At 42.9% G+C, this 27,885-nt stretch overlaps 7 protein-coding genes across 7 annotated transcripts; 3 read left to right on the top strand and 4 right to left on the bottom strand.

The window, feature by feature from the left end:
• The first annotated feature begins 63 nt into the window (after positions 1-63).
• On the top strand, positions 64-8,728 carry EAE98_010604 (uncharacterized protein). Its single transcript, XM_038958225.1, has 8 exons — positions 64-1,766; positions 1,965-3,404; positions 3,745-4,081; positions 4,142-4,953; positions 5,267-6,169; positions 6,260-7,033; positions 7,090-7,331; positions 7,488-8,728. Exons 1-8 carry the CDS (start codon positions 287-289, stop codon positions 8,553-8,555), a joined length of 7,056 nt encoding a protein of 2,351 aa, XP_038805409.1. The 5' UTR covers positions 64-286; the 3' UTR covers positions 8,556-8,728.
• Positions 8,729-9,373: 645 nt separating this feature from the next.
• On the bottom strand, positions 9,374-13,047 carry EAE98_010603 (uncharacterized protein; the record flags this gene model as incomplete). Its single annotated transcript, XM_038958224.1, has 6 exons — positions 9,374-10,453; positions 10,518-11,309; positions 11,571-11,704; positions 11,937-12,048; positions 12,185-12,544; positions 12,607-13,047. The coding sequence occupies 6 exons, from the start codon at positions 13,045-13,047 to the stop codon at positions 9,374-9,376; spliced, it is 2,919 nt and encodes a 972-aa protein (XP_038805408.1).
• A 1,778-nt stretch (positions 13,048-14,825) lies between these two features.
• Positions 14,826-16,294, bottom strand: EAE98_010602 (uncharacterized protein; the record flags this gene model as incomplete). The annotated part of the gene is made up of 2 exons (XM_038958223.1): positions 14,826-16,017; positions 16,068-16,294. 2 exons carry the CDS (start codon positions 16,292-16,294, stop codon positions 14,826-14,828), a joined length of 1,419 nt encoding a protein of 472 aa, XP_038805407.1.
• Positions 16,295-18,583: 2,289 nt separating this feature from the next.
• On the bottom strand, positions 18,584-20,349 carry EAE98_010601 (uncharacterized protein; the record flags this gene model as incomplete). The annotated part of the gene is made up of 2 exons (XM_038958222.1): positions 18,584-18,865; positions 18,922-20,349. The coding sequence occupies 2 exons, from the start codon at positions 20,347-20,349 to the stop codon at positions 18,584-18,586; spliced, it is 1,710 nt and encodes a 569-aa protein (XP_038805406.1).
• A 1,640-nt stretch (positions 20,350-21,989) lies between these two features.
• On the bottom strand, positions 21,990-23,463 carry EAE98_010600 (uncharacterized protein). Its single transcript, XM_038958221.1, has 3 exons — positions 23,221-23,463; positions 22,621-23,156; positions 21,990-22,549 (listed from the first exon to the last, which is right to left on the bottom strand). Exons 1-3 carry the CDS (start codon positions 23,241-23,243, stop codon positions 22,056-22,058), a joined length of 1,053 nt encoding a protein of 350 aa, XP_038805405.1. The 5' UTR covers positions 23,244-23,463; the 3' UTR covers positions 21,990-22,055.
• Positions 23,464-23,490: 27 nt separating this feature from the next.
• EAE98_010599 (uncharacterized protein) lies at positions 23,491-24,944 on the top strand. The gene is made up of 6 exons (XM_038958220.1): positions 23,491-23,656; positions 23,802-23,858; positions 24,005-24,272; positions 24,323-24,393; positions 24,449-24,590; positions 24,650-24,944. The coding sequence occupies exons 1-6, from the start codon at positions 23,654-23,656 to the stop codon at positions 24,682-24,684; spliced, it is 576 nt and encodes a 191-aa protein (XP_038805404.1). The 5' UTR covers positions 23,491-23,653; the 3' UTR covers positions 24,685-24,944.
• A 453-nt stretch (positions 24,945-25,397) lies between these two features.
• Positions 25,398-27,726, top strand: EAE98_010598 (uncharacterized protein). The gene is made up of 3 exons (XM_038958219.1): positions 25,398-25,490; positions 25,579-26,414; positions 26,464-27,726. Exons 2-3 carry the CDS (start codon positions 25,714-25,716, stop codon positions 27,665-27,667), a joined length of 1,905 nt encoding a protein of 634 aa, XP_038805403.1. The 5' UTR covers positions 25,398-25,490; positions 25,579-25,713; the 3' UTR covers positions 27,668-27,726.
• The last annotated feature ends 159 nt before the right edge of the window (positions 27,727-27,885 follow it).

Raw genomic sequence — 27,885 nt, 5'->3', positions numbered from 1 at the left:
GGATTGGGCAGCAAACCTTCTCCCGTGAGGCTTCCCATTTATGCAGCAGGCCGCAATGATGCATGTCCAATGCCACTATAGCAGTGTCTATCAGGAAAAAAAGAATCTTCGAGCGTTAATTGTTTGATGCTTTTCATAATCCTAAACGAAGTCGTTTACAGGATCCACATCTTGACCTCCAAAGCTTCCTATAATCATATCAGCTCTCTGCAATATTAATTCGACAAAGTTCCTATTATGATCTTATAACAAAAAACCTTCCTCTTCATTATTGTTCAGAATCTTCATGGCTTCCCTTACTGACGACCCTCGCGTTGTTCGCCTTGATCGTTTTTTCCATGACGTTATCAATGGACGCAGGGCCCTATCCTCAGTCCGAGATGGGAAAATCTTTATTGAAGCAATCTGCTCTCAGAAAGATCCAGCAACAACAGCATATAAATTGTTATCTGGACCATCGGGCCTTGATGCAATCCAAGCTTCGATGCGTTTTGACACCACACCCTCGTTCCTCAACGAAACATCTCTACTCTTACTTCAATATTTACAATCACCACCCTTGAAAGCCATTAACTCCGGATTAAGTTTATCAGAGCTTATCACCGCGATAGCCGAGCCTCCCTTTTTCTGGGACGGATTCATGAAAGCTTTCAAGACTGGTCAACTGAATGAAAAGGCATCCCATGCATTTGCATGGCTTTTACTCGAGCTTATCAATCGTCCTGGAAAATCACCAACTACTTACATCCTTGTGGCGAGATCTCCCGGTATCTTGGATGCGATTTTAACATCTGCCAATGGAGATTGTAGAAATTTGGGTCAGAAAATCAAGCACACTCTATCCTTAGATGCATCCGACCTTGACAAAGACCTTGACTCTGGGCCCGGTGGAAGACACAACAATGACCATGCGAATCACCGAGATATTTCAATTATGCCCACGGCAGATGAACTTCTGTCTAAGGAACGACCGTTTCTACGTACCCCTGACACGTATCTCAAAAATGTAGATCCCACTCGACTGGGAATTCATATTGATAATCAATTTCGACTCCTTCGTGAAGATATGCTGGGCGAAATCAGGGATGAGGTACAGAAGCTCCAAGGCTTGAGATCAGGGTACCATCGAGGGCTAACATTCGACAACATTCGAGTGGTGAGCATACATATTAAAGGAGACAAATTTCGTGACCCATGGGGCCTCATGTTTCAATGCCAGGATGAACTACAGCCTTTGAAGAAAATAGATCCTAAAAATCACAGCAAGCGTGTCGGTTATCTCAAGGAAAACAGGAATATTCTTAGGCAAGGAACGATTGGGTGCTTGTTTGTTGATGGTGAACCTGTCGCATTCCCATCTATCGATAGGAACGAGGAAGAACTGGCAAAAAAACCTGCTAATATTGTTCTGCAATTTCAAGATGAGACGACTGTATCAAGAACTTTGGTGAAACTTAAGGTGGCTCAAAAGATCAAACTGGTGCAAATGGACACATCAATCTTCGGCTTTGAACCATTTCTCAAACGCCTACAAGATATGAATGATGTTCCTTTGGCAGAGAAGCTCCTTTCATGGAGTGAGGACCAGTTCAATTCTGGCCCGCCATTCCAGCCCTTGCAACTGAAAAGGAAGATAGAAAAAAGCTCCGGGAAAGACATGAGTTCTCTTCTCTCGACGAAAAAGCCGATTGTTCTTGATGACTCTCAAATCCAATCTCTACTTGCTATTTTATTCCAAAGAGTCAGTTTGATTCAAGGGCCTCCAGGTATGAATCTCCTCATTTCGTCATGCAGGGGAAGAAGTATGCTACATACTAAAGCGATGTGCTTGGGGCTCATGGCACTTTTCGATGTCCAAACTCAAAAATGACAATCATGTTGTCGCATTCCATTTCTATTACGTTTCGCGTTGATATATGTGCCTAGGTCGCAAGTTGCAAATGATTATTAACAAATATTAACAGGCACAGGAAAATCATTCATTGGAGCTCTAGGAGCAAAAATAATTCACAACTTCACATCTGAACGAATTCTAGTCGTGTGTTACACAAACCACGCATTGGATCAATTCCTCGAGGACCTTCTGGATATTGGTATACCACCTTCTGATATGATACGACTCGGCGCAAAGTCTACTTCTCGAACACAGGCGTTATTACTCAGCAAACAAGGTTCATCAAAACTTGATAACTCTCAATGGAATCGAATCAACAAACTAGAAGATAGTCTGCGTCTGCACGAGGCGCGTTTGAAAAGTGCTTTTACAAGATACAACTCTGCAAATGTGAGTAAGCAACAAATTTTGGATTACCTTGAGTTCCTGGATGATATGCCATTTTACGATACATTTCTGGTACCACAAACAACCACGAATGGTATGACGAAAGTTGGGAAAAAAGGTAAAGCTGTGGATAAGTTCTACTTACTTGATAGATGGACCAGAGGGCAGATGAATGCCGGATCCTTTCAACATTCACAGCACAAGAACTCAAGAGCTGTGTGGAGTATCAGCCCTGATCAGAGGGCAACGATGATTTCAAGTTGGAAGTCGGCTATCATAGAGGAGATGGTTGCAGAATTGGATAAAATCGGAAAGCAGTTCAATGCCGAACAAGCAGAGAAAAACGAGCTTGTTGGACAAAGAGATGTAAACATCATCAAGTCAAAGAGAATCATTGGCTGCACAACTACTGCAGCTGCAAAATACTCCACCGCAATCCAAGCAGCTTCTCCTGGAGTCTTGTTAGTTGAGGAAGCTGGAGAGATTCTCGAAGCTCATATTTTCACAGCTTTGGGGAGGAATACTGAACAGCTGATCCTCATTGGAGACCATAAACAACTTCGTCCAAAGTGCAATACTTACGGCCTCAAGGTTGAACAAGGGGATGGATACAATCTGGACATGTCTTTATTTGAAAGACTCGTGCTCGACGGCTTCCCACATGTTACTCTGACAAAACAGCATCGTTCTCGACCGGAGATATCGTCAATTATTAGACACCTTACCTATCCAGACTTAGTTGATGCCGATTCGACGAAAAATCGGAAAGATCTTCTCGGGTTTAGAGACAATCTTATCTTCGTAGACCATACGGCTCCGGAACATGATGTGAGTGTGAGAGAGATGCGGGACAACGTGGAGTCTACATCTTCCAAAAAGAACGATTTTGAAGCCAGCATGATACTCAAATGCGTCAAGTACCTTGCTCAACAAGGATATGGCTCGGACAAGTTGGTTGTCTTAACCCCCTATGTAGCTCAGCTTAGACTGCTGCTCGAGAAACTTGCGAAAGAGAACGATCCCGTCCTCAACGATTTGGATAAATTTGATCTCATCCGTGCTGGACTGTATATTGATACTGGCGCCAAAGCTTCTAAGCCATCACTACGGATTTCTACTGTTGGTAAGTTTGACCTTCTCTTCTGCCTCGCCCTTACACTTGGGGCATCTAAAAATAGTCCGAGCTGCAATCCAACAATTTTGATCTTTGAAGTTCCAAATTCAGTTAAAGTGTTTGACTGACTCTGAGTATCGCATTTTTCTCAAAATCTGAGACCTAATCTCTCTTCTTTTGAGAAAGACTACTCAGACCCTGTTTATAATTGCATTTTTCAACTAGGATAGCCAGTGTTACAATGGCTTTCTATCGTTCAATCCATTTCACTAAATCTTTTTGGTCTTCATTTCCTGCTTCCCTTATTGTATGTCAAGATATTCATGGTTTACCACTAATTATGACATAGATAACTACCAAGGTGAAGAAAGTGATATAGTCCTCGTTTCTTTGACCAGGAGCAACTCTAGACACGACATTGGATTTATGTCGCAGCCTCAACGCCTGAACGTTCTAGTGTCTCGTGCTCGAAATGCGCTGATCATGATTGGTAACTCCGAAACCTTCATACATTCTCGCAAAGGAAATACCTTATACAAGAGTTTCTTCGACTTATTGAAAGGCTCAGGCCATTTTTATCCTGGCTTCCCTGTAAAATGCGCGAATCACCCTGATCGAATGGCAACTTTGACCACACCGGAACATTTCGAAGAATACTGCTCAGATGGCGGGTGCAATGAGCCTTGGTTAGTCCCACCAATCTTTCAATCGACGCGGACACTCGAAAGCTAATTGAAACCCCACAGTGGTGCTTTATTGATATGTAATACTCATCATTGCCCTAGCAAATGTCATCAGGTTTTCGACCACTCTAAAATGTTATGTAAGGAGATCTTACAGCAAAAGTGTCCCGAAGGACACACAATCAAATCAAAATGTCATGAAAATCTTCCACTGAAATCATGTCCCAAATGCGAAAAGGAGAAACGAGATGCTGCCAAACAAGCAAAGAAAGAATTAGACGAGCAATTGCGACGAGAGGAAATGAGGCAAAAACATCAGAAAGAGCTTGAAAAACTCCAGAAGGATTTCGATAGGGTACATCAAGAGATCCAAGACTCCCAGCTGAGATCAGAACAAGAAGCGGTTCTAGCACAGAAAAGAAAGGATCTATCTACCATCAAAGACCGTCTAATTCAAATGCAGTCGAAACCGGTGGTAGTCAAATCAACATCCACTACCACGAGTAAGCCACCGGCTCCTACTGCTTCTTCTCCCGTCATTTCCAGTGGAGTACCTGCCAGTACTTCAGGTGCTGCACCTTCGCAACCCCACACAATTCAAACACAATCTCCCCCAAAAAGCAAGAATGTTCCAAAGAAACTTCAGACGCGAGTTGGTCAGAAAACTTCGGCATCGAAGATCGAGTGGCAACGACAAAAGGACCAGGAGAATGCGATAAATCCAGCCATAGATAAGATCATGGAGATGATTGGCCTCGAAGATGTAAAATCTCAGGTACTGCGAATTAAGGCAAAAGTCGAAACTTCCAAGCGTCAAGGGACAGATCTCACAAAAGAAAGGTTGGGCTTGATTTTGTTAGGTAATCCTGGAACAGGTAAGTGCTCTTTCATTCGAAGGGTTTTCAACAGTACCGATTGCGAACCAAATTCAATAAATAGAGTTCGTTCGATATTCCAAAAGCTCTGGATTCTTGAATACAGCTCCATGATCCGAGTGGATTCTATAGTCCCGATGAAATTAAGGATTCAGTGGATTCAATTATTTCACAAGCACGGCCGTTGATACAAAAGCTCCATATGGATTCGGGCCTGCGTGAGCCGTTTTGTAAAACAAAACTGCCAAAGGACTATTGGAAACCCATCACTCGATCCCTATACCCAGTTAAGATCCCTATTAACTTTGAGCAGGTAAAACAACAGTGGCGAGACTCTACGCCAGGATCTTGACAACACTACAAGTTCTTCCTGGCGATGAATTTGTTGAGACAACCGGCAGCCATCTTGCGCATGGTGGGGTAAATGATGTCAAAAAACATTTAGCCATTCTTCACAGTGCTCAGGGCGGAGTTTATTTCATTGATGAAGCTTACCAATTGACAGAAGGACATAATGTCGGTGGAAAGACAGTTTTGGACTATCTTCTTACAGAAATAGAAAATCTTGTGGGCAAAGTTGTTTTCGTCTTCGCCGGATATCGCAAGCAGATGGAGAAGTTCTTCGAGCACAATTCCGGTCTACAATCACGCCTACCATACACGCTTCATTTTGAAGATTATACTGATGATGAACTCCTTGAAATGTTGCAATATCAGATCCAAAAATTCTATCCATCTCCGATGATGATAGAAGACGGTCAAGATGGACTTTACATGCAAATTGCGGTGCAAAGACTGGGCAGGGGCAGGGGACGAGAGGGTTTCGGGAATGCGCGAGCTTTAGAGAACATGTTTGCGAGAATTCGTGAACGACAAGCAGATCGCTTGACTGAAGAGCGCAGGGATGGCCTCGGTCCAGACGACAATCTTATTACCAAGGAAGACCTGATAGGACCAGACCCATCCCAAGCAATTTTGAAATGCAAGGCATGGGATGAGCTCCAAAGCCTTACAGGTTTGAAATCTGTCAAAGACTCTGTAAGATTCATGATCGAAGTCATCAAGACGAACTACAAACGAGAGCTGGAACAGAAGCCAATCATTGCGGTATCATTGAATCGTGTATTCCTTGGCTCTCCAGGTACTGGGAAAACAACAGTAGCCAAGCTATATGGTCGTATTCTCTCAGATCTAGGAATTCTGAGCAATGGGGAAGGTAAGATCATATGTTCTTATGAGTAGAGACTTTTTGGTCATATGGAACGCGTTTCTTTTAGCTTGTGATATATTTCTAATTTTTTTATAGTGGTTACAAAGAATCCAGCCGATTTTGTTGGCAGTCATATAGGACAATCGGAGGAAAACACGAAAAATATTCTTGCAACTACCGTTGGGAAAGTTCTAATCATTGATGAAGCATACATGCTTTACCCTAGCTCTAAGGGTAGTCATGGTGGAGGCGGAGGCTCTGATATTTTCAGAACAGCAGTGATAGATACGATTGTTGCCGAGATACAAAGCGTACCTGGTGATGACCGTTGTGTATTACTTCTAGGCTACGAAGATAAAATGATTGAGATGTTTCAGAATGTTAATCCGGGCTTAACAAGACGCTTTCCTCCTGCCGATGGCTTCCAGTTCGCCGACTTTGATGACCAAGAGCTCGAGGAGATTCTACAACAGAAGCTGAGTGCATATGGGCTCGACGCAACTCAGAAAGCAGTAGCGGTTGCCATAGATCTACTCGCAAGAGCTCGAAACGGGCTTAATTTTGGAAACGGGGGCGACGTGGAGAATTTGATATCCAAGGCAAAGAAAAACTACCTTTCTCGACAGTCAAAATTGCCTGTTGGTCAACGATCTATCGATTTCTTGTTTGAGCCAGAAGACTTTGATCCAGACTTTGATCGAGCATCCGGTGCAGAAACAAATCTCAAAGATCTCTTCAAGGGTATCACAGGATGTGATACTATCATTGCGAAGCTTGATGGATATGTGAAAGTTGCGAAAGGCATGAGAAAGCTTGGGAAAGACCCTCGTTCACAAATACCAATGAATTTTATATTCAAAGGACCGCCAGGTATTTACTGCTCCATTAAAACGTAATACATTCAGATATGCTAACTCAAATATCAGGAACTGGGAAGACTACAACTGCCCGGAAGATTGGCCAAGTTTATTACGATTTAGGATTTCTGTCGGAGGTACAAGTTGTTGAATGTTCTGCATCAGACCTTATTGGCCAATATGTTGGGCAGACTGGTCCAAAAACAGTTAAACAACTTGAGCTTGGCCTGGGAAAAGTTCTCTTCATCGACGAAGCATATCGACTTGGGCAGGGTCATTTCTCCCAAGAAGCTATTGATGAACTAGTTGATGTGAGTTACTGTTTATTCTGATACTGATTCACTTCAATGGTGGATCCTACTTGGCATGCTTAGTGCATCGTCTGTTGTCACTTCAGTCATTGCTATTCCTATCCGTAAAGCTAACAAGCTTCATTCTATGCAATCACTAACTCTTGGATATTCTAGTCCATGACTAAACCCAAATTCGCCGGTAAAATGATCATAATTCTTGCAGGATATGAAAAAGATATAAATGCTCTCCTTACCAAAAATGAAGGCTTGAATAGCCGTTTTGCTGATGAGATAAATTTTCCGGCTCTTACGCCCAAAGATTCTCTTCTCGTTCTACAAAATGCCTTGGAAAAAGAGAATATCTCTATCGACGGGTTGAAAGATATCACGAATCACCAGCCTTTCTTGGATTTGATTGCAGAGCTCTCCAAACTGCCTGCTTGGGGCAACGCAAGAGATATGATTACACTCGCTAAGAGCATGACACGTGCATTCTACCAATCTGCCACGAATACTTCGTCTACTAATCCCAACATCAATCTATCATACGACGATGCCATGGCTTGTATAAAAGACATGATTGATAGCAAGAAAGACAGGGCTCACGTGCAAGGAAAACCAAGACATAATTTGTCAAAAGATGCACCAGTCATGAGCAACAATCAACAACCACCTACTCCCCCCTCAACTTCCGTCAATACTTCTACCGCGACTAAAAATGCACCCAAGGACAAGCATGATGATGAGCCCCCAAAACCATTATTCGAGGATGACGAACCGGATACTGACGATGGACGTGATGCGGGTGTTTCCGACGCAACATGGACCCAACTACAGCGGGACAAAAAGGCCGCCGAGGAACAAGCACAACACTACGCCGATGAAATGCGCAAGAAGCTAGAAGAAATGCGAGCACTTGAAGAAGCCGAGCGCAAAGCCAGGGAGGAAGCCCTGCGACAAATCCAAGCCAAAAATGAAGCCGAATGGCAAGAACAACTTCGTTTGCGCGAGGAAGCGCGACTTCGTGAGTTGAGAGCTAAGGCGGAGAGAGAACGCATGGAGCAGGAACGCGAACGCAGAAGATCGGAAGAGGAGCAGAGGAGAAAACAAGAGGCGCAAGCGCAGGAAAAATTGAGGAATCTGGGAGTTTGCGTTATGGGGTATCAGTGGATTAAACAGGTTGGTGGGTATCGATGTGCGGGGGGGACTCATTATGTATCGGATTCTCAATTGGGTATGTGAGGATATGCACTATATGGTGCATATGAATTTTTGAGGGGAGTTTCATTGGATTGGAAGTTTTGGGCTTGATTTCAAGTTGGTGTTATGGATTTTCTAGATACCTACCTACTTATTGTAATTTCATTTTTGAGGTTTAGCGGGATATTTAATATCACATTTACCATCCATATACATACATTACACAAATTTTTCTCACGCTCTCCAGATTCCATAGTGAAAGATGTATTCTTCTCCTTGTATCTAGACGAATTATGTCAATTGTCAATATTCCTCCGGACATCGCAACGAGGCAGCATTATGAAAGGAGATACCCATGAGACCATGACCCATCCATCACCCATCACCCACTCACTCATCAGACAAGCCTAATAACCAAATCAATAAGAACAATCTCAGTAATCATATCACATAACTATTCAGTAAGTATGTTTGAGCTATTAGCACACACTAATCATCTTAATAATTCCATCCAGAACGTCCAGAATAATCAAAGAACTCAAGTATTCAATAAAATACAGTTTTAGATTACTGCTAACTACCTAATTGAACTATCTCAATTTATCTTGCTGAGGTCTCTCAGCCATCCATAATATATGAAACCTATCTCAATTAGATCTGCCATCTTTGATGATGATCTATTCAACATGCAAGCTCCGAGAAATAACAACCATCATCCACTCCCAACGCCTTGAACAGATTTGATATCGAGTCCCCAGCAAAATTCGTTACCCACAAACTAAGCAACCATCAATTTGCCCCACCCATTAAGCATCCTGAAAACTAAAACTAATTCATGAGTCATTGAGATAGACATCCATTTATCCATCGCTAGAGACAAAGGAGGCGTTAGCGCTACCAGCCGCAGCAGTGAAAACACCCGAAGCATTCAAGTTATCCGAGCCAACAGAAGGACTAACGGGGGCACGATCGACAAGGCGAGGAAGCGCAGTGCCGCCTTCAGTAGCCAAAGCGTCCGGACGAACCAATTCAACAGGCTTTCGTGTATTGATCACAGCTCGATGCGCGTCACTCCATGCCCATTTTGGCTTTTGGCTTTCGGCGACTACTTCTTCCTGTTCTTCGGCACCATCAATCTGAGAGTTTCCACCAGAATAAGAACGGCGAGTGCTGTCACGACGAGATGTAATGCCGGAAAAACTTCCTTTACGACGCTTATTCTTCCTAACTGGATCACGCCAGTTGTACTTTCTCTTTTCACGAACTGGGCCCGAGCAAGTGGCTCTCTTTTTCTTTGATAAAGCAGATGTTCCGGTACCAGTCATTTCCACGTCAACATCAGAGCGACGATCATCATCGCGGTCCATTCTTGATGGTGTCTCAGGATCTTCAGATTCATCACCACGAGCTTCCTCAACATCGAGACGTAATCTCTCCGCAATCCAAGCTGCCCGCTCGGCACGACAGATTGGAGCTGTGAGGGGACAATGATCAAAATGCAATGGAGCGCGGAATCCAGAGCCGTAGGCATTTGCTCTCATGGCTTCTTTCTCTGCATCAAGACGATCCTGTACCTCTCTTTCGTGTGGAGTCATGTCTCGAAAGCTAAAAAAGATGTCATCAGCATCGAAAAGGTCGTCGGGTTGAACTGCAGCAACATCAGGGAGCATTTTGTCTTCTGGACGATTGGGGTATGGAAGAGTGCGGTCGATAACACCAGGTGATTTGATGAGATAGGATGGGGGTGGAGAGTCGAGATCTGGACCGTAGACTTCATAGGGTTGGTATCTAGGAAGATCAGGAGAAGGAGTTCTTGGGGGATCGCCGTTGTTGACAGAGGAGCGACGATGAACAGAGTTAGAGGCACGTGCGTTGACGTGGTTTGTTGAACGACGACCGGGGTGATGGGTTTCAGTTTCTCCAAAAGAGCTACCGGATGACTGTTATCTGTTAGTATATACAACTGACCATATTAAACATAATAGAATGAGACAATTAGCTTACATTCAACTCGCTGCCCTCAAAATTTGAATCTTCATCTGAATCAGTTGATCGGGCTGCAAAAAACTTGGTGGATTTTCCCATCTTCCTAGGTTGACCGTAGATTTTCCTACTCGCACCAAGAAATTCTTGGGCATGATCAGGCTTCAAGGATTTACCGGCAGCAGCACGGCGTTCTTGTCTCAAGACATGACTTGGTCTAAGATCCTCCTCGTCAGAATCTTGATCTCTAGGCAATGGCATATTGGCAAAGCCTCGAACACCTAATACGCGGCGAGGACCTTTGGTCTGATTCTTGGTGGTATCAGGTGGCGAGACGAAGAGACCCTCCTCCTCGCCTTCCTCTTCTTCATCGGAGCTCACAGGAGAGGCGCGACGGGAAGAATCGGGAGAAGAGACTTGAGAGTGTCTTTGAGGAGGCAATCGGGTGTTGATCAAAGCGACAGCAGACTTTGCACCTTGGTTGCTCCTAGCAGGAGGAGGACTCATACGGCGGGCCTCCGTTGCACGAGCGTGAATCCTCTGAGTGGGATGGCCAACCGCTGCCTTCTTACGTCGGTTGTTGATTGAAGGCGTTTCAGCTGGACCAGAAAGATTGCCAGTAAAATTAGCCAAGATGGTGGTGGTTGGACGAGCGAGATTAGGTGCGTGGCGTGGGGGGGGGATAATGGGACGACCATTGTTAGATCTTGGAGTGTGGCCTTGAGTATTTGTTGCCGCAGGCAAACGAGAAGAAGCGATGGAAGGGGTTGATGTAGCAGCGTTTGGTACGCTTAAGCCATTCATATTTGTGTTCTGTGAGCGTTGAATTAGCCTAAACTGTTGTGAAAGATGATTTTGGAAGAGGGAATAAGTTGTAGAGATGGAAGGTTATAAGACAAGATCCTTGACAAATGAATGAATGAAAGCCGATGAAAGACTAACAGATCTGCTATTGTCCATTCTCTATTCAATCAATATACAATGTTGAATGTCCGAAATTTGTTGAAGGAAGGAATCAACAAACAAATGTTTAATACAGTTACATAAATTGGAAAGAAAAATCATCAAACATACCTTGTTTCCTGTAGTATTGTCGCCCTTTCCCCTCTGTTGTTGAGAATTTAGTCCTCGAGCACCATCATTGGCATTACTTCTACTTGCCCCTTCTTGGTCGGGGTGACCTGGCTGACCAACAGAAGTAGACTGTCCTATATTTGCACGAGGGTGTGAGTGACTGTCTTCTTCACTGCTGTCGTCCTTTATATCATTCATGTTTGCAGTATATTATGAACAATATTAAAAACAAAGGGTATGAAGTAGGAATAGGAAAGGAAATGGTGTTGTTATTTAAAAGAAGAAGGAACAATGAAAGTGGGGAGCCGTAAAGAAGTTACCATACAATACAACTGCTGTATAATTAAACGAAATGACAAGGCTTACCTCCGAGCCGATGGCCATTGACCCCAAATCTAGGAGTAGCTGTATTCTCGGATGACTTCGGACCATGGACAAATTCAAAATGAGCTGGTTCTGGTATATCACTGTGTGCCTCCTAACAAAGTAGTACAGTTAACAAATGCTTGACTGCCATATTTAAAATGAAAGAGATTCGGATTTCGTATCAAAGAATAGCAAATCAATCACTTTATTCCAGGTAGAAATTGAAGATATCAAGAAAGAGTGCATACCTGCCAATGAGTAATAATATCAAACTGTACTTTGCGACAGACTGTACAGCCAGGTTTGGGACATTTCCAGCCTTTGCAGTTAGGTCTTGCAGGATAATTCTCCGTATTCAACGAAGCTCTCTTTGTAATGCCTCTTTTACTACCTCTCCCGTGTGTAGGCGTCTTGAAGGGGGAACTATTCTCAAAGTTATCTTCATCCTCGCAGAATTCTGGTTTTGTTGAACTCTCGTCGACAACGATCTCATCTCCGGTCTCCTCTCCGCTTGAAGCTTGTGCAGGCAGGTCTTCTTCTACTTTAGACATTCCTGGTGGTCGCTTGCTAGTACGATCTTCATATAGGTCAGAAGTTGTATGGTTACGCTTTAAGATGTGTTAGTGATTAAGTGTGTTTGAGTGTGCGAAGCGTTGTGATGAACTGTTACCTCTCTATGATCATATAACTCTTGCTCGGTGGTGTACTCATAGACACAGTGTCTCGCAGTACAGCGAAATAGTCCATGCTCTCTTTGATGCAACTTGAGCTGTCGTTCATCAAAAAAAGAAGAATCACACTCTGCCGTAGGACAGTTGAACCAGTCACTTTTGTCTTTGTGTTTGAGATTGAAGTGACGAGTAACTCCTCTCTTATTCGTATATCTTGATAGGCATCCTGGATGAGGACAGGCGAAAGGCTTTTCGTTATCAGTGAAATGAACTCTATTATGATTGTCAAGTCCATGCTTGGAAGCATAGGATCTGCCACAATCTGGATGCGGGCATTGAAAATTACTGACATCAAGTTGTGTTGGCGACGGTAATGGTGAAGCCAAAAGGCCGTCGTCTTCACCCTCAGTTTTATGATCATCATTAGAGTCGTCGGTCATGATGCAATCTTTGATGATTGTTGTTGTGGTGGTGTTGAAGTTATAATCCAATGTAAACCGAGATAGTGTAGGAAGTTGATTTTCCAGTTGTGAGTAGAATGGCTTGATTTAAAGGGAAAAAAATTTGATATGAGAGAAAAAATTCAGTGAATTTGAAAACGAGGTGGTCAAATAGAAGACTTCGAATGAATCAGCAGGCAGAAGTAGCAAGATGGTACTTGGCGTAGAAGTTCGCGTGTGCAAGTAAAAGTAGCGCGGTTGATAATGTGATATTTAGAAGAGCTTAAATGTGCGAAAGATGGTGAGGCTAATTGGGCAGAAAAGAAAATGCATCACAATCCTATTTGAAATAGTCTTTCTATTCAAGTGTCGAGTTATGGTGGGAACCGAAATTCATTGTGAGCAATTGAATAGCTAAGCGTCCTTCTTCGATCACCCTCAGAGTTTCAAATCAAGGAATTAGGAGAAATCGCATTAGTAGACTTTTCAGAAGAATTTTAGATGGGTCTTATGGTCTGTAGTCGTATGTTAGTATTTACATCTAAAGAGTATCCAACCTCGATGATACAAAAAATATGGAGGAATTTTACCCGAAGGGGTAACATTTTTTCAGAAAATTTAAAAATTACTGACCTCGATGTATCAAAACTGACGCCCAAGATATCTTTAATTGAACTCGATAATTGATGATTGCCAGATATAATTTGCTGCTATAGCAAGAAATCGAATGGACTGTCAGTCAAAATCTAAGTGCAAATAGAAAGATCTGCTTACAATCAGCTGCTGTGTGATCGGGCACTGCTGCTAATGTCTCTGCCAAATACTTCCAAGTAGTTCCCTCATACACGAGAAATGTCTCAATAGGGATCGAGAGACTTTAAATGGTTGTAAAATGGAAGACTGGAGTGGGCAATGAAGAACCTCTAAAGCCAAGTTTGTCGAGTTGAGATAGAAAAGAGGTAGAGATATCAGAGTAGTTTATCAAGGTTGGTCCTAATACTGAAGAAGAGGTGAGTTGGTAGATTGATTGGGTCTTGTGCAACGGCTTGTTGAAAAAAGAGGGAGTGGGAGTTGAGCACGAGGAAAGGTTTGGTCGGTGAATCTCAGATTGAGAAGGAAATCTCTCAACAAATGCTACTACCTTTCTAGTATCGTTGCTATGGCTCCCTACGTAGAAGGTGCGAGCCAAGGACTTTCACAAAAGAAGAAGAGTTCACGTTTAAAGTTCCGCAAGGGAAAGAAGAAAGGAAGGATAATGGATTACCTTGTAGGGATGGAAGTATTATCCCTATAAGCTTATGAACCCAGTCTTTTCCCATTCTTTCGAGATATCTTGAAACTGAATGAAAGTACTTGAAACGAACATCCTACTTCAATTAAAGAGAATAATTCAGGGCACTAAAGATCCACGGTTGCTTAGGTAGTTCTCGAAGGACATGTGGAGAGTTTAGTATTAGCCAGAGACAATTAGATATATACGGCACTGAACTGACCAGAGAGTTTCTTGCCGTTCCATTATCACTTTACAATATATTAGCACAATCATCTCACATCAAAACAAAATCATTTATGAATTGTAGAAAGTTAATTCGAAATTCTCTCGCTGTTCTTATGCAAGCTTAAAATCCAGACTTCCCTCCCATAAATATTCCATGATATCAACAATCATCATCTCGGTCATTAGTAAAGTGATCTCCAACGCCAATCCATGCATTGTCTCGCTCTAAACTCCGTCCCATAAATACAAACCAATGCTTATATAAGTATAAGTTGATGAATTAGGAAATGCCGGCTACAGCAAAGCTGAGTAGAGATCCAGCCATCAAACCAGCAACCAAGTTGGTCATCATGAAAGACCCACTTGCTTCTCGTTCTTCTTCATCAACATACTCAGCAGCTGCCATCATGCAAGAACTGCCGAGCCAGCCATTACTCAGCCCAAATCCAGCCTGAACAACCAGAAGGTAGAATGCATCGCTATTGACCTTTGCGCCCTTGCCTTCGATGTTACAGAGGAGGTACAAAGGAACGAAGCCAATTCGAAGGATAGAGAATACGAAAAGCGGAATAGGTCGTGCCTTGGTATGGAAAGGTAAAAGTGGAAGCAGACGGCCACAAAGATCGCCGATATTCCAAACCAAAAACCCTAGGGGGATGAAAGCTTCGGGTTGAAGTATTCGAGGAGCTCCATCGGCAGGCCTTACCGAAACGACTTTTGACGTGAACACCGGGAAGAACATTGTGACAGCGAAACACATGAATACTCCTCCTGCAAGCCAGTAAAGCTTTTTAAATAGCCTAACCATACCAACAACCTCGTGTTTACCATTTTCGTCAGTCTCTTCATCACTGTCAGCTGACGACGCCGCGCGACTCTCAAGGATTCGATTCTGCTTCCGAAGTAAGGGGTAGACAAAGACTAATGTTAGAACACTGATGACTGTAGCCGTCAAAAAATAAACAAATGCCGAAGTTGTATTTTCCTTCACATCTGCAGCTTCGGCATTTACATCAGCCCAATGGTCGGGCGGCGGAACAGCTAAAACGGTGGCAATTTGTGCAGCTGATGGCAGGACTCCGGCGATTGCTTGTCCCGTCATAATAGCCTGTATGTATTCTGGTCGTCCGAAGCTTGATGCGAAAGCGAAAGCCCCATTCTGTAGAAGCCCAGTTGCACAGGAGGTCGCGAATACCATTATCAATGTGAAAGTTAGATAGCCACTGGACGAAACATCGCGAAAGTATGAGGTGGATATCGCAAGAAGCGTGAAGACAATAGTATTGAGAACGAGGGAGGCTATGATACGTTTTGGGTACGAGGCGTTCGATTGTAAATGACTTAGGAGTAGCATCGAGCCAAGGTTCGTAATTGTTCCAACGGATGTAATCGCAGATTGGAAATGTTGAAGAATGCTCTCATTGTCTTGGAAACGGCTCTGAAAGTATGGCGCCGCTGCTAAGAACATGTTCCTGTCAAGATATCAGCTTCTGCGCCCTCCCGAGACGTCAGTGGTACATACCATGCCCAAAGCATTGCCACTCCGATTAACATAAAGATTCCATATTCGAACCATGAGAAGGGCTCAGTTTCGGCTTGATCTGGTAAGACGAGGACTGGTCTGCGTACATCGTCTTCGTGAATACTAGAACTGCTCGAGATAGGTTCATATTCGGGTCCAGGATTGGGATTGTTAAATAACGCTCGTAGACGGTCGACCGCCGTTCGATTATCGATTGAATTACTCATTTGAATGGTTGTTGAATTGATCAAAGATGACCTAACAATCCACGCAAGGAGGTTGTTCGGATTGAAGTTTATTAAAAGTTGCAAAAGAAACTAAACCTCATCTCATTTTTAATTTAGTCCCGTTTTGTTATATCGGCGATATCAACACGTGTGATTCACTCGTAGAAGTTAATTGTGAAACCTTTGATGAATGTTTGCCATGTGCTCAGAGTATTGAATCCAATGAAGGTGATGATTATGGTAATATGTCTCGGCAACCCCCGTGCTTCGGAGTGATTTATCCGACTCCCGACTTCCGAACATCAAGCTTGTTAATATATATCACCATATGAATGATGCAAATGAACGACAATAAAGCCATCATCACAAGTAACTTCTTTCACCTGTCAAAATGATCTTCGAGGATGTGGCACTCAAATTATCTGTTTCTATCAAGATATAGACATAGCTGGACAACAGGTATCATTTCTCATGATCCTTTTGGTCATCAATTGAAACAGGCTCAAAATTGGTTCAGACTACTACATGAATCCCCTGTGTATATGTTACTCCAACTGTTGGTGCAACCGTTATATTACCATTAGAGGATCATAGCAGAAAATTACTCTCTGAATTCTTCACAATTTTCTTCAATCAGATCTTCATGGGATTTCATACTAAAGAATAAGCAGACGTAAGCGCGCGCTAGCGTGCGTACAAACGTATTGCATTTACGGACCTAGCTCTTGTAGCTCTGAGCCTAGAATACATACACCAATACAATATGATCGATTAGACTTGTTATGAGGACATCATAATCACCACAAAGGTAAACCAATAGATATCTCAAATTTCCAGTTCTCTCGAAGGTTTCTAAGCTACTTATCCATCATGAAAATCACTCTCTTCCGTGGCTGGCTAGATCCAGGAAATTAAGTATGGGCTCCATTTATTACCAAAATTGAATTCCACTTCCGCCAAGCCAACATGAAGTATATTTTGGATAGCGGCTCACCTCGCTCGGCATCGAAAGGGAAGATACCATATATCTCAGTACACAATGAGGGGTCGTCTCCTTTTGTGCTTGTCGATTCTGCACTCATTATAGCAGGGCTAGTAGAATCAGATATTCTACCTGATCTCAATTCATCATTGGAGCCGGCAGCAGAAACTCAAGACATGGCAATTTGTGCTCTTCTTGAGGATAAGCTATATTTTCATGGAGTGAGTACGACAGTAATTATATTACCTCGTCAGATAGCGGCATAGCATAACTGGTCTTGGGCTCTAGATTCGAGAGCGATGATGGATAATTACTATGTTCAAAAGAGATAAGGTCCTAGGATCCATCCCGTATGCTATGCGTGTTCTAATTGGATTTCTCGCTTATCGTCAGACTAAAGCTACACACGGTATGGCCAGGGAACTGAACGGTTCACTTCTGAGGAGGTAATGGTATTCCGAGAGGAGATATGGTGAAGTCTCAATGGACTTCTGGAACATTCAAGATACCCCATATCAGATGCCGCTCCCGCCAACAAGGATCCATTTTGGTGTCTTGGTGGGGACCAACCAACCCAAGCCGATGCAAGTCTCTTTGGTTTCATTATATCAATACACGTAAGCACCAGGTAGGCTTTTTGTCCATGGTCCAAATAGTGTGTTGTTAATTGATCCATCAAATAGTGTCCCGGTCTCTAGAGAACTTGTGCAATCTCTTCCTGCCGTCATGGATTATGTTGAAAGAACACATTATCGATACTTTCCTGACCACGAGAAATGGATTGACGAGTAAATCTAGCAAACATTCATTTGAAATTTGAACTGAATTTCGATGACCCATCTACGGTACCCAAAATCATGTTTCGTTAGGCTTCAATCGTCTGAGATGCACTGGATTTCGTGTTCTGCAGGGGTCATTTAACATTTGCTAGCGGATCGTTCTCTCTAATATAAATTTTGGTGTACAGAGTTGACCGCATAACGTGATCAAAATCTCATGCGATGCAGATATGTTTTGCATGCTTGATACTGCAAGTCTCGAGTGAGAATTTCAAAAAAATCTATTGCCGACCAAAAGTTTGCTTCGCAGAAATTTGATGGTACAACATTTGAAGGTAAACCTGGTAATATTGGCTGTCCACGGGTTTGCTATGCATATTTAAATATTTTGGCCCCCAAGTATGACATTGTCTCACACAAAGCTTTATTAGTCTTGATGTTCCACGAAACTTCTCGATTTTGAAACTGGAGTCCTGCAAGTACAGAAATAATACAGACATATGTAAATAAGGGAAATCCAACTACATCTCAAAAATCAGATTCTTCCTTTGTCAGCTCAACTGGCTCCCATTCCCATTCCCCAGTGTCTTTATTGATTTCCTTGACTTGGACAATTTTGCATCTATCATGGTAAATAACGAGGGCAGTCAAAGTTCGATACTTATCAGGGTTGAGTTTGTCTATACGTTGTGCACCAGTATCAAGACCAATGGAGAATGACTTTTTGGTCAAGCCTTTCTTAGACTCATGGCCATACATCACTGTCGTCTGTTTATTTAGTGGCAATTTCTCTTGTTCGTCCTCCCAAGCCTATGTTTATCAGGATTAGTACTGTTTATTACAAACGGGATTCTTAGTCCACATACCTCAAACCAGGGTATCATCTTGCTAAAACTTCCCTGGTCTTTCTTATCCAATGCTTTTCTCTCTTTATCTCCCACATGCATCGAACTAGTATATCCTTTGACTGGATCTATAGATTTGATGTTCATTGTCTCTATAACTCGTTGATGCTCCAGGTCAAAAAATGGATTCAATCCAGCGTGTACAACAACCATGTTATTACGCCCACCACATTTTCCCAGAACTAGAATGTCAGGTAGATCTTCAAGCCACTGTCTCTCTTCTCGGGTAAGTGCATCATACAGGTCATAGTCGCTGGTATCCCTGTGATCTGGCGTCCTCAACTTTTTCCTCGTTTGAATGTTAAATTGATTGTCCATTTCGCGGTCGATGGATTCTTGCCAACCATTTCTTTCGTGTTTAACATTCAGTACGCAGTCTTCATGATTCCCACGGACTCCTGAAGCTCCATCTCTTCGAGCCTGACGCACAATATCTTTGGAAGCCTCGATAGTTATCAACCCTTTAGTCGTAGCATTCTTGCTTGGTTTGCTTTTTCTCCCTTTGGTTATCATATCACCGGCGAAAATCTGATGGTCCAACGCTGGTTCATATTTAATATGTTCCAAGAGACATTTCTTAGCATCAGGCATTCCATGTACATCCCCAAAAACGATTAATCGTCGAGAGTTTTCTTCTTTCCGAGGTAGATGATATTTCGGAAGTATACCAACTCTCACCTTGTTACGCGGAAAACTTATGGGTACCTTAGAAGCCGGCGCATCACTGCTTCGCTTTTCACGACCGTCTGTAGCCGCAGCTTTTGATCCCCTCGAATCACCAAGTACAAGTTTTTCTGTTTCGCGACTGATGGAAGGGTCTCTTCTGCCTGGTCTTGGATCTTGAGATCGATTGCTGCGGCTGGGAAGAGGCACCGTTACGTTCTCGCTTTTACTCTGGGTAGGTGTTTCTTTTGATACGTAGGTGTGGGAATCTCTCCCCCGTTTTTCAGTGGGATCTCTATCGCGACTGGGATGGGGTGGATGAGTGTTAGATTTTCTCTCACTTCCGCTCGTGCTTCGGTTGCTACTGTGATCTCTTCTTTTGACCGGTAGTGATGAATTGTCGACAGTGGTGGTAGATGGTCTTTCAACCCTTCTGATGGAATCTCTGCTATCGCGTTTGGGAGCGGGGGCAGATGACCTGCTACTACCATTTTCAACGCTAGAATGTAGCCTATCACGTCCACTCTCAACAGATTGAGATGTCTGCCTAGTTTCTCTTCGTGGTTCCGAATTGACCGATCCCGTCCGTATTTCTGACTTTCTCTCCTCTTTATGTCTTCCCTCATCTCCATGTCTATCTCGTCTTCTCCTATCTCTGTTTTCCTCACCACCTTCATCTCTCTTCTCTACGCCCCGACTCAACTGATGCCTCTTCTCCTCACCCATCGTTCCACTCTTTTTGTATCTTTTGTATGATTTGATCTGCTCTCTGAACAATAGTCTTAAGATGAATTCGGAATTCCTATTGACCTAGAAAATTTCTCAACATAATCATCATATCTAATACCTGATGCAGCAGGAGAAGATATAAACATATAAGAAGTCCAAAACTCAAAAGTAAACAAACACATCCTAAATCACTCACTATGACAACAATCCACGATACTTAGACTTCACGCTAGCAAATGTTGGAAGTGGTCACAGGAACACAAATACCTTGGCGAAAAACAAAATTCCAACTCATCCCACAAAACAAAGTTTCGTCTCGACTGTGTTTGCTAAAATAAGATACTTTCTTCTCGCGAATTGTCTACGCGATCCATGGTTCGGAATGGTCTCTGGGTCCAATTCGGTCGCACTATCTTACAACCTTCCACGTGAAACAATTCCTCGCGTCAGGATTTTCTGCTCGCTCAACCGGTCTACGATTTATTTCGTGGCCGATTCTAAAGTACCGATGCTTGTTACCGGACAAGTTTTACATCATGATGCGGTTTAGAAGTGACATACTTCTGAAAAAACGTAAAAATGTCTCAAGAGTGATGATTTGGCTCATTATCCGCTGGTTAATTTTGCCGCCGCAGCGGGCATTATGGCTTGATCTTAGGATTTTGATGAGTTGGATTAAGGGGCCGCGCTTAGCAAGCTGTGGAGATGAGTGAGATTTATTCGCGCTGGGTTTGTTGATGTCGATCGAATTGTTCACTTGTAGGTCAAAAATTATATTCATCATGAATCCAACCCTATTTTGAATCGATGAGCACATAGTGTGTCTGAAGTATTCTTAGTCTTTTGTATGGTGTATAGTCATTACACCGTTAAGCGAGGATGAGTTTATTCCATTAATATGTACTTGATAATTGAATGACTTTGCGGTTTGAGTAGCTAGAAAGTCCGATGCTATGCATTTTCAAAGAGTTGAGAATGTTTTCTCTCTGCCTCATAAGTAACTCCGTTTCTCCTCGTCGAATCCTATACTTTCCTACACTTCAAAGTTCCCCCCATTTTTATTCCCCTCTAAGTAAACAACAGTCCCTCTCTCCTCACTCTCACCCTTCGATGAAACTCTTAGCACTACCTCTCAATGTCCCCTCACACACAACCATAAAGAAAATATTCACAACTATAAGCGATTGCTTCAAATATAGATGGGGGATCAAAGAGAGGAGAAGAGAAGTAAAGTGGAGAGCGGAGCGGGGAAGTAGAAAAGGGGAAAGCCCCTGGTATAAGCGATGTGGGGTAGGATGAAATAAGTATTTCGTATTATTTGCTGTATGATATCATTCGATGCTATTTGGATGAGATAGAAGGTAGGAAATGTATATTTCTGGATGAAAGTTGGACTTTGGACGAGTTGATGTTGTAATCTAATAATGAGAAGAAGTTGAGTTTACCTATCCCCTCGTTGACAATAGCGGGGCTGGCCTGGTAATAAGTACCATGATTTTGGAAATGGAGAAAGGGATGAGTATGGTCTAGCGAGGAACAGTTTTCGAGCATGTTGAACACCCATCACTCACATTTCAACCCCAACATAATGATTGATAGTTTGCGCACGTGGAACGGGGGCACACCTCGTGAAGCATTACGGGTATTTCACAATCTCACTCCACCAAAATACGTGTAATCCATCTCGAAAAAGGGTATCATTATTAAGGTGGCGATGCTGGTGGTACACTTTCCTCTACCTCGCCTCTATGCTTCTTTGGTTTTACCAAGAGCAAAATAAACATACCTACAACTAATAGGATCAATAACAAGATAATTCGCCTCTTCGTTCCTTTTCTTTGGTATCCGCTTGCAACTTTTAATTCCACATTCGCAGCCTTGACATCTACTGCCATTCTTTCCACGTTGTAGTCTATGCGATCCAACATAGTTCCTTGATCTATAATCATAGTTTGAAGTTCCTTGAATATGTCGGCGAGTTCGATGATACCTTGTGCGATATCATTGATTTCACGTTCTCGTTGCATTATGGCTGCATCGTTGGAGGTGAGTTGTTTTTGAGAAGTTTGTTGGAGGGTTGCTTGGGAGAATGATTTATCGGCGTCGGATTCCATGATGGAGGGGTCGATATAATTACTGTAAAGAGGGGTAGACGTTCGTTCAATAGGTGCATTCATACCTCCTAAGCCTCGTAGCTCTGATGATAGGTCAGTTTAAATCCTGTACCATCTTACCATGGCGACTTCAATCAATGTAGTGTGAACTCACTCTTCAAATAAGTACTTTGCTTTTTTCTGAATCCCGCACTTGCTTCTTGTACCCTCGATGCTAGTGAAATCTGAATATTTCTTGCCATAGTTTCCTCTCCTTTACTTATGCCTCCTTGATGCCGTGAGTCACGAACAATTTGCTCTACTCTCTGAATTGACCTCTGACAATCGTGAAATCCCTTGGTAATTTGTTGCGTCAATAATTCAATCTCCCTTTCTTCCTTCTTCTTGACTTCTTCATCATCGAATCCTGGCAACACATGTTTTTGATGTAGTTTCTCCAATTTTTGACTCTTGTTTGCGATATCCGTAAGATATTCTGTAACTTCGTCGCTGATATCTGCCCATCTCGGTGGTAGTAAATCCATTTCTATTATCGCATCGCCATCATCTTCGAATGCGCCAGCGGACATAAGTCCTCTGCGTTCCTCCGAAGCTCCTCCAATACTATCTGAGTATCCATTTCCAGAAGAGCTTGAATATTTTGGTTTCTTTGCAGGGTGATGTGCATATGACTGTCGATAGGAGATATAGCTGATAGATTAGGTGTCAGTATCTATCTAAGCTTGTGGAAGGGATAACAGCAATTCGAACATACAGATTTGTACGATCACGCCACATGGCGATTGAAAATGAATCTTACAGTTTCACAGAATATAATAAAAGAAGAATTTCGCATAGAAACTCAAAGAATTGCAATTTGTATTGAAGTTTGTTATTGAATGTCGCATGTTTGTCTTGTGTTGATGATTCCAAGCTCTCCCCAGCTTCGACCTCTTCGCCTGAGGAATCCCAGACCCCCCAGACCTTTTATGTCATTCGGCTACCGTACAACAACCACTTTTGACCATTATGGCATCTATGCTTCACCGCATCCAAGCATCTGAACAGTTGAATCGCAATCACAACCCACAACACAACAAGATCCTCCTTATTTCAACCTTACAACCGTTCTTCCAATTCTTCATATACCTTAGAAATACTTCAAACCAAAAAAGTTATCATACTTACTTTCAACTAAATACTCAACAATGGTTTGTTTCCATATTCCAAGAAGGCTGGACCTTAAACAACCCCGCGGTTTTCAGCACTCAACTTGAAGCTACAGCTTCATGTTGGAGGGAAAGGAAGTGATACTGGAGGATAAAAAGATCGCAACTAACATGCGCATTTATACAGGCCGATTCTCTTACTGAAGAGCAAGTCTCCGAGTTCAAGGAGGCCTTCTCCCTCTTTGTATGTTCATATTCCCACCTCGATACTCTCAGCCCTATGGACACTTGGCAGGGCATAATTGAAGATTTGAATGCTAATAAGCTGTGACTTAATAGGACAAGAATGGTGATGGTTCGTAATTCCATATCATTCCTTTGACATTGCAGATCTCGAAAATTCCCCGTGGTCACATACTTGCCCTCTCGACTAAAGCAGCCCCTATCTCAAACAACTGTAACAACAACGAGGGACAACCACATAAACTGGCAGAACAATACAGAAGGACAGCACTGATATATGGATCTACAGGACAAATCACTAGCAAGGAGTTGGGGACCGTTATGCGATCCCTTGGTCAAAATCCTTCCGAGTCCGAGTTGCAAGACATGATCAACGAGGTCGATGCTGACAACAACGGTACCATTGATTTCCCAGGTATGGCGCAACGCAATCAAGTCCATGACTCAGAACGCTGACGCGATTAGAATTTCTTACTATGATGGCAAGAAAGATGAAGGATACCGACTCTGAGGAGGAAATCCGTGAAGCATTCAAGGTTGGAAATTTACAAGTCATTTACTGTGGCAGAGGCTGATATGTCGTCGGTATAGGTCTTCGATCGTGACAACAACGGTTTCATCTCCGCTGCTGAACTTCGCCATGTCATGACCTCCATCGGAGAGAAGTTGACTGATGATGAGGTTGATGAGATGATTAGAGAGGCTGATCAAGATGGTGATGGAAGAATCGACTGTATGTGCCCCTTCATCAACCATTTCTCTCGAAGTTCATATTCTAATGATCATTCACAGACAACGAATTTGTACAACTTATGATGCAAAAGTAATCGAGCTTGCCTTTTTTGCGTGGTCTTTTGTTGCTGGGAGGGAGAATAGTCGGCGTATACATCACGGGTCTTTTGGACATCCAGAATTCTTGTGGGCGTAGGACTGGACTGGTTGAAATTCACGTAGAGCGTTGCCGTTTTTAGTGACCTTCATGATCAATGATAACCCATCAGACATCTTATTGTCTTGTTAATACCCTTTACCAGAGTCTTCATGATGCATTATTTGTCATGTGAACTGTGAATCGCGATGAATATCCTCCTTTGACAACTACATGGCAAGATAGATTTTCAGGGGAAACCTGTGGATCATCATTAGTGGTACTTTGTAATCAACTTGATGATATCACAATTGAAAGTGGGTACAGCCGTCTAGCTTTTAGTTGAAGGGGAATGAGAAAAGGGAGAGAAGGGTATCAGAAATATATAACTTAAAAGGTTACCATTCACACGGTACCGAAATCGAATCGTAACTCTGGTCCAACAGATTGAGATGTTGGTAACCATAAGCGATCACCCCTTTTGAGGATGCCGATTCTCTCTTGTATGCTTCTTTTAAACTTTCTATACTACGTAGAACATGTAGTGAAACACCAAATTGGGGAGTGGGGAGAAACCCAGTCGGTCGGTCCTGGTGGGTACGGAGATGCTAATTTCTGGCTTCGATCCCTTACCGCAGGGTTCAATTATTTTCTCTTGGCGAGTCATCGACTCTTTAGCTATGATGCAGAAGGGACGAAACTAATTGATACATTCCTCGGCAGCATGTAGATCAATTGGATGTCCAGCTCGCCCTCTCTCGCATGGTAAGTTTCATTTCTTTTTCCATCTTCTGTCGTTCTACAAATTTCGCTTCGTAATTGTTCTTTTCTTGGAGTAACACATCGGATGAAGGACAAAGCTGCTGTCAAAGCAATCAATCATTGAAATCGGGTCAAACATTCAAGGGATGTGACGCATAATACTTCCGAACTTTTCTTCCTCTATTTTACTTTCTCAATTGTTCGCGCAGTAAACGCTGCTGCAAATATGCCGTCAATCATTAGAAGATGGAGAGCAGCATTCATAGCTGCAGTGTTCATGATTTTTAGTCTTCATTACCTTCATTCACGGCGCAATACTTGGAGCTATGACGCGACTTATCTATCTTCGATTGCGAAACCTCATCTGCCAGATGGAAAAACCCATTGGTCGAAATTACCAGAACGATATCCAGTAACTTCATACATTCCTTTGCCGACTGGAAAAGCGAAGAAGATCCCTCAGATTCAAAGTGCGCCTCCTAAAGAAGACGCGGCGCAGAAGGAAGAGAGACTGAAGCGATTAGCGGCTGTTAAGGAGAGTTTCACACATAGTTGGGAGGGGTATAAAACGCACGCATGGTTACGAGATGAGGTCTCTCCTCTATTAGGGTCCTGGAAAGATACCTTTGGTGGCTGGGCCGCAACATTGGTTGATTCATTGGATACTTTGTGGATTATGGGGTTAAAAGAAGATTTTGAAATCGCGGTGCGATCGATCGAGCGAATCGATTTTACGACAACGGAGCAAAAGGATATCAATGTTTTTGAAACGACGATTAGATATATGGGTGGGTTCCTGGCGGCGTATGATATAAGTGGAGCGCAATATCCGGTTTTGTTATTGAAGGCTGTGGAGGTTGCGGAGTTGTTGATGAGTTGTTTTGATACCCCGAATAGAATGCCAATTCCTAGATGGGATTGGAAGAAGTAGGTCCTATTGCTCTCCTCTGACAAGAACGCTATTGACAATGTGTAGGTATCTAGAAGGAGAGGATCAGGTAGCGCCTAGAAGAGTTCTTGTCTCTGAACCAGGTTCCTTAAGTCTCGAGTTTACTAGACTTAGTCAGTTGACCGGAAATCCGAAATACTATGATGCGGTGCAACGTATTTCTGATGAATTCGAGAAAAGTCAGAACTCTACTCGATATCCCGGATTATGGCCTGTCAGTATTGATCTTGAAAAGCTTCGATTTGACGAAGATACTATGTTTACTATGGGTGGTATGTCGGATTCTACTTATGAATATTTGCCAAAACAGTACATGATTCTTGGTGGCGTCCTCGACCAACCCAAGAAAATGTACGAAAGTTTCATTTCTGTAGCCCAGGAGAAAATGTTCTTTCCAATCCTAAACGAAAAGAATCAGAAAATCAGAGTATCAGGAGATATACGCATTAAAGGCATGGCTGAAAGCAGTACCCCGGAGCTTATTCCTCGTGGTCAACACCTCACCTGTTTCACTGGCGGCATGATTGGAATCGCCTCGAAAATTTTCAACCGCCCCTCCGACCTCGCCTTAGCTGAAGAACTCACAAATGGATGTATATGGGCATATGACAATAGTCCAAATGGCATCGCGCCCGAAATCTTTAGCGTGGTTCCGTGCCCTAAAAATCACGATTGTACGTATTCGAAACAGAAATGGTATGATGCTCTCGCAGCTATATACACACATCCAATCACGAATACGAAAGAGGAGACGGAGAAAAAGTTGAATGGGATTATAGAGGACAGAAGATTGAGTCCGGGGCTTACGGCAGTGGATGATCGAAGATACATTTTGAGACCGGAGGCTATTGAGAGTGTGTGGATTCTGTGGAGAATCACGGGGGATAGGAAATATATGGATGCCGCTTGGAGAATGTTCCAGGCGATTGAAAAGATTTGCAGGACGGAGATTGCGTCGGCGGCGATACTGGATGTTACGGTCAAGGCGTTGGTGGATGAGAAGGGGAAAGTGAAGGGTAAGAATGGAGATAAGAAAAAAGAGCGTTTCGCGGATAATTTGGGTGGAATAAGTGAAGAGGAAGGAGTGGAACAGGCAGATAGTATGGAGAGCTTCTGGTTAGCGGAGACGTTGAAGTATTTCTACTTGGTTTTCAGTGAGTGGGATGTGGTGAGCCTCGACGAATGGGTGTTGAATACGGAGGCGCACCCACTGAAGAGGTTGAAGAGGTAGCATGAGAGTTGGCAGTGGAAATATCTCTAGAAGAGAATAAGACAATTCAATTTCGATGGGGTTTACCCGACATGCTGTGTTGGTACGAAGTGCTCTAAATAATATTCACAGAGTCTCACGGCGTGGTCTACAGCGTAAGACAGTTGACTGGGTTCAAAACCATATGGAATGCACCATCCTCAAATACTCTAGCAAATACGAGTATTGATTGGAACATT

This window comes from Botrytis deweyae (assembly GCF_014898535.1).
Source record: "Botrytis deweyae strain B1 chromosome Unknown BDEW_038, whole genome shotgun sequence".
NCBI lineage: Eukaryota > Fungi > Ascomycota > Leotiomycetes > Helotiales > Sclerotiniaceae > Botrytis > Botrytis deweyae.
This window is presented reverse-complemented; position numbering and strand designations above follow the sequence as displayed.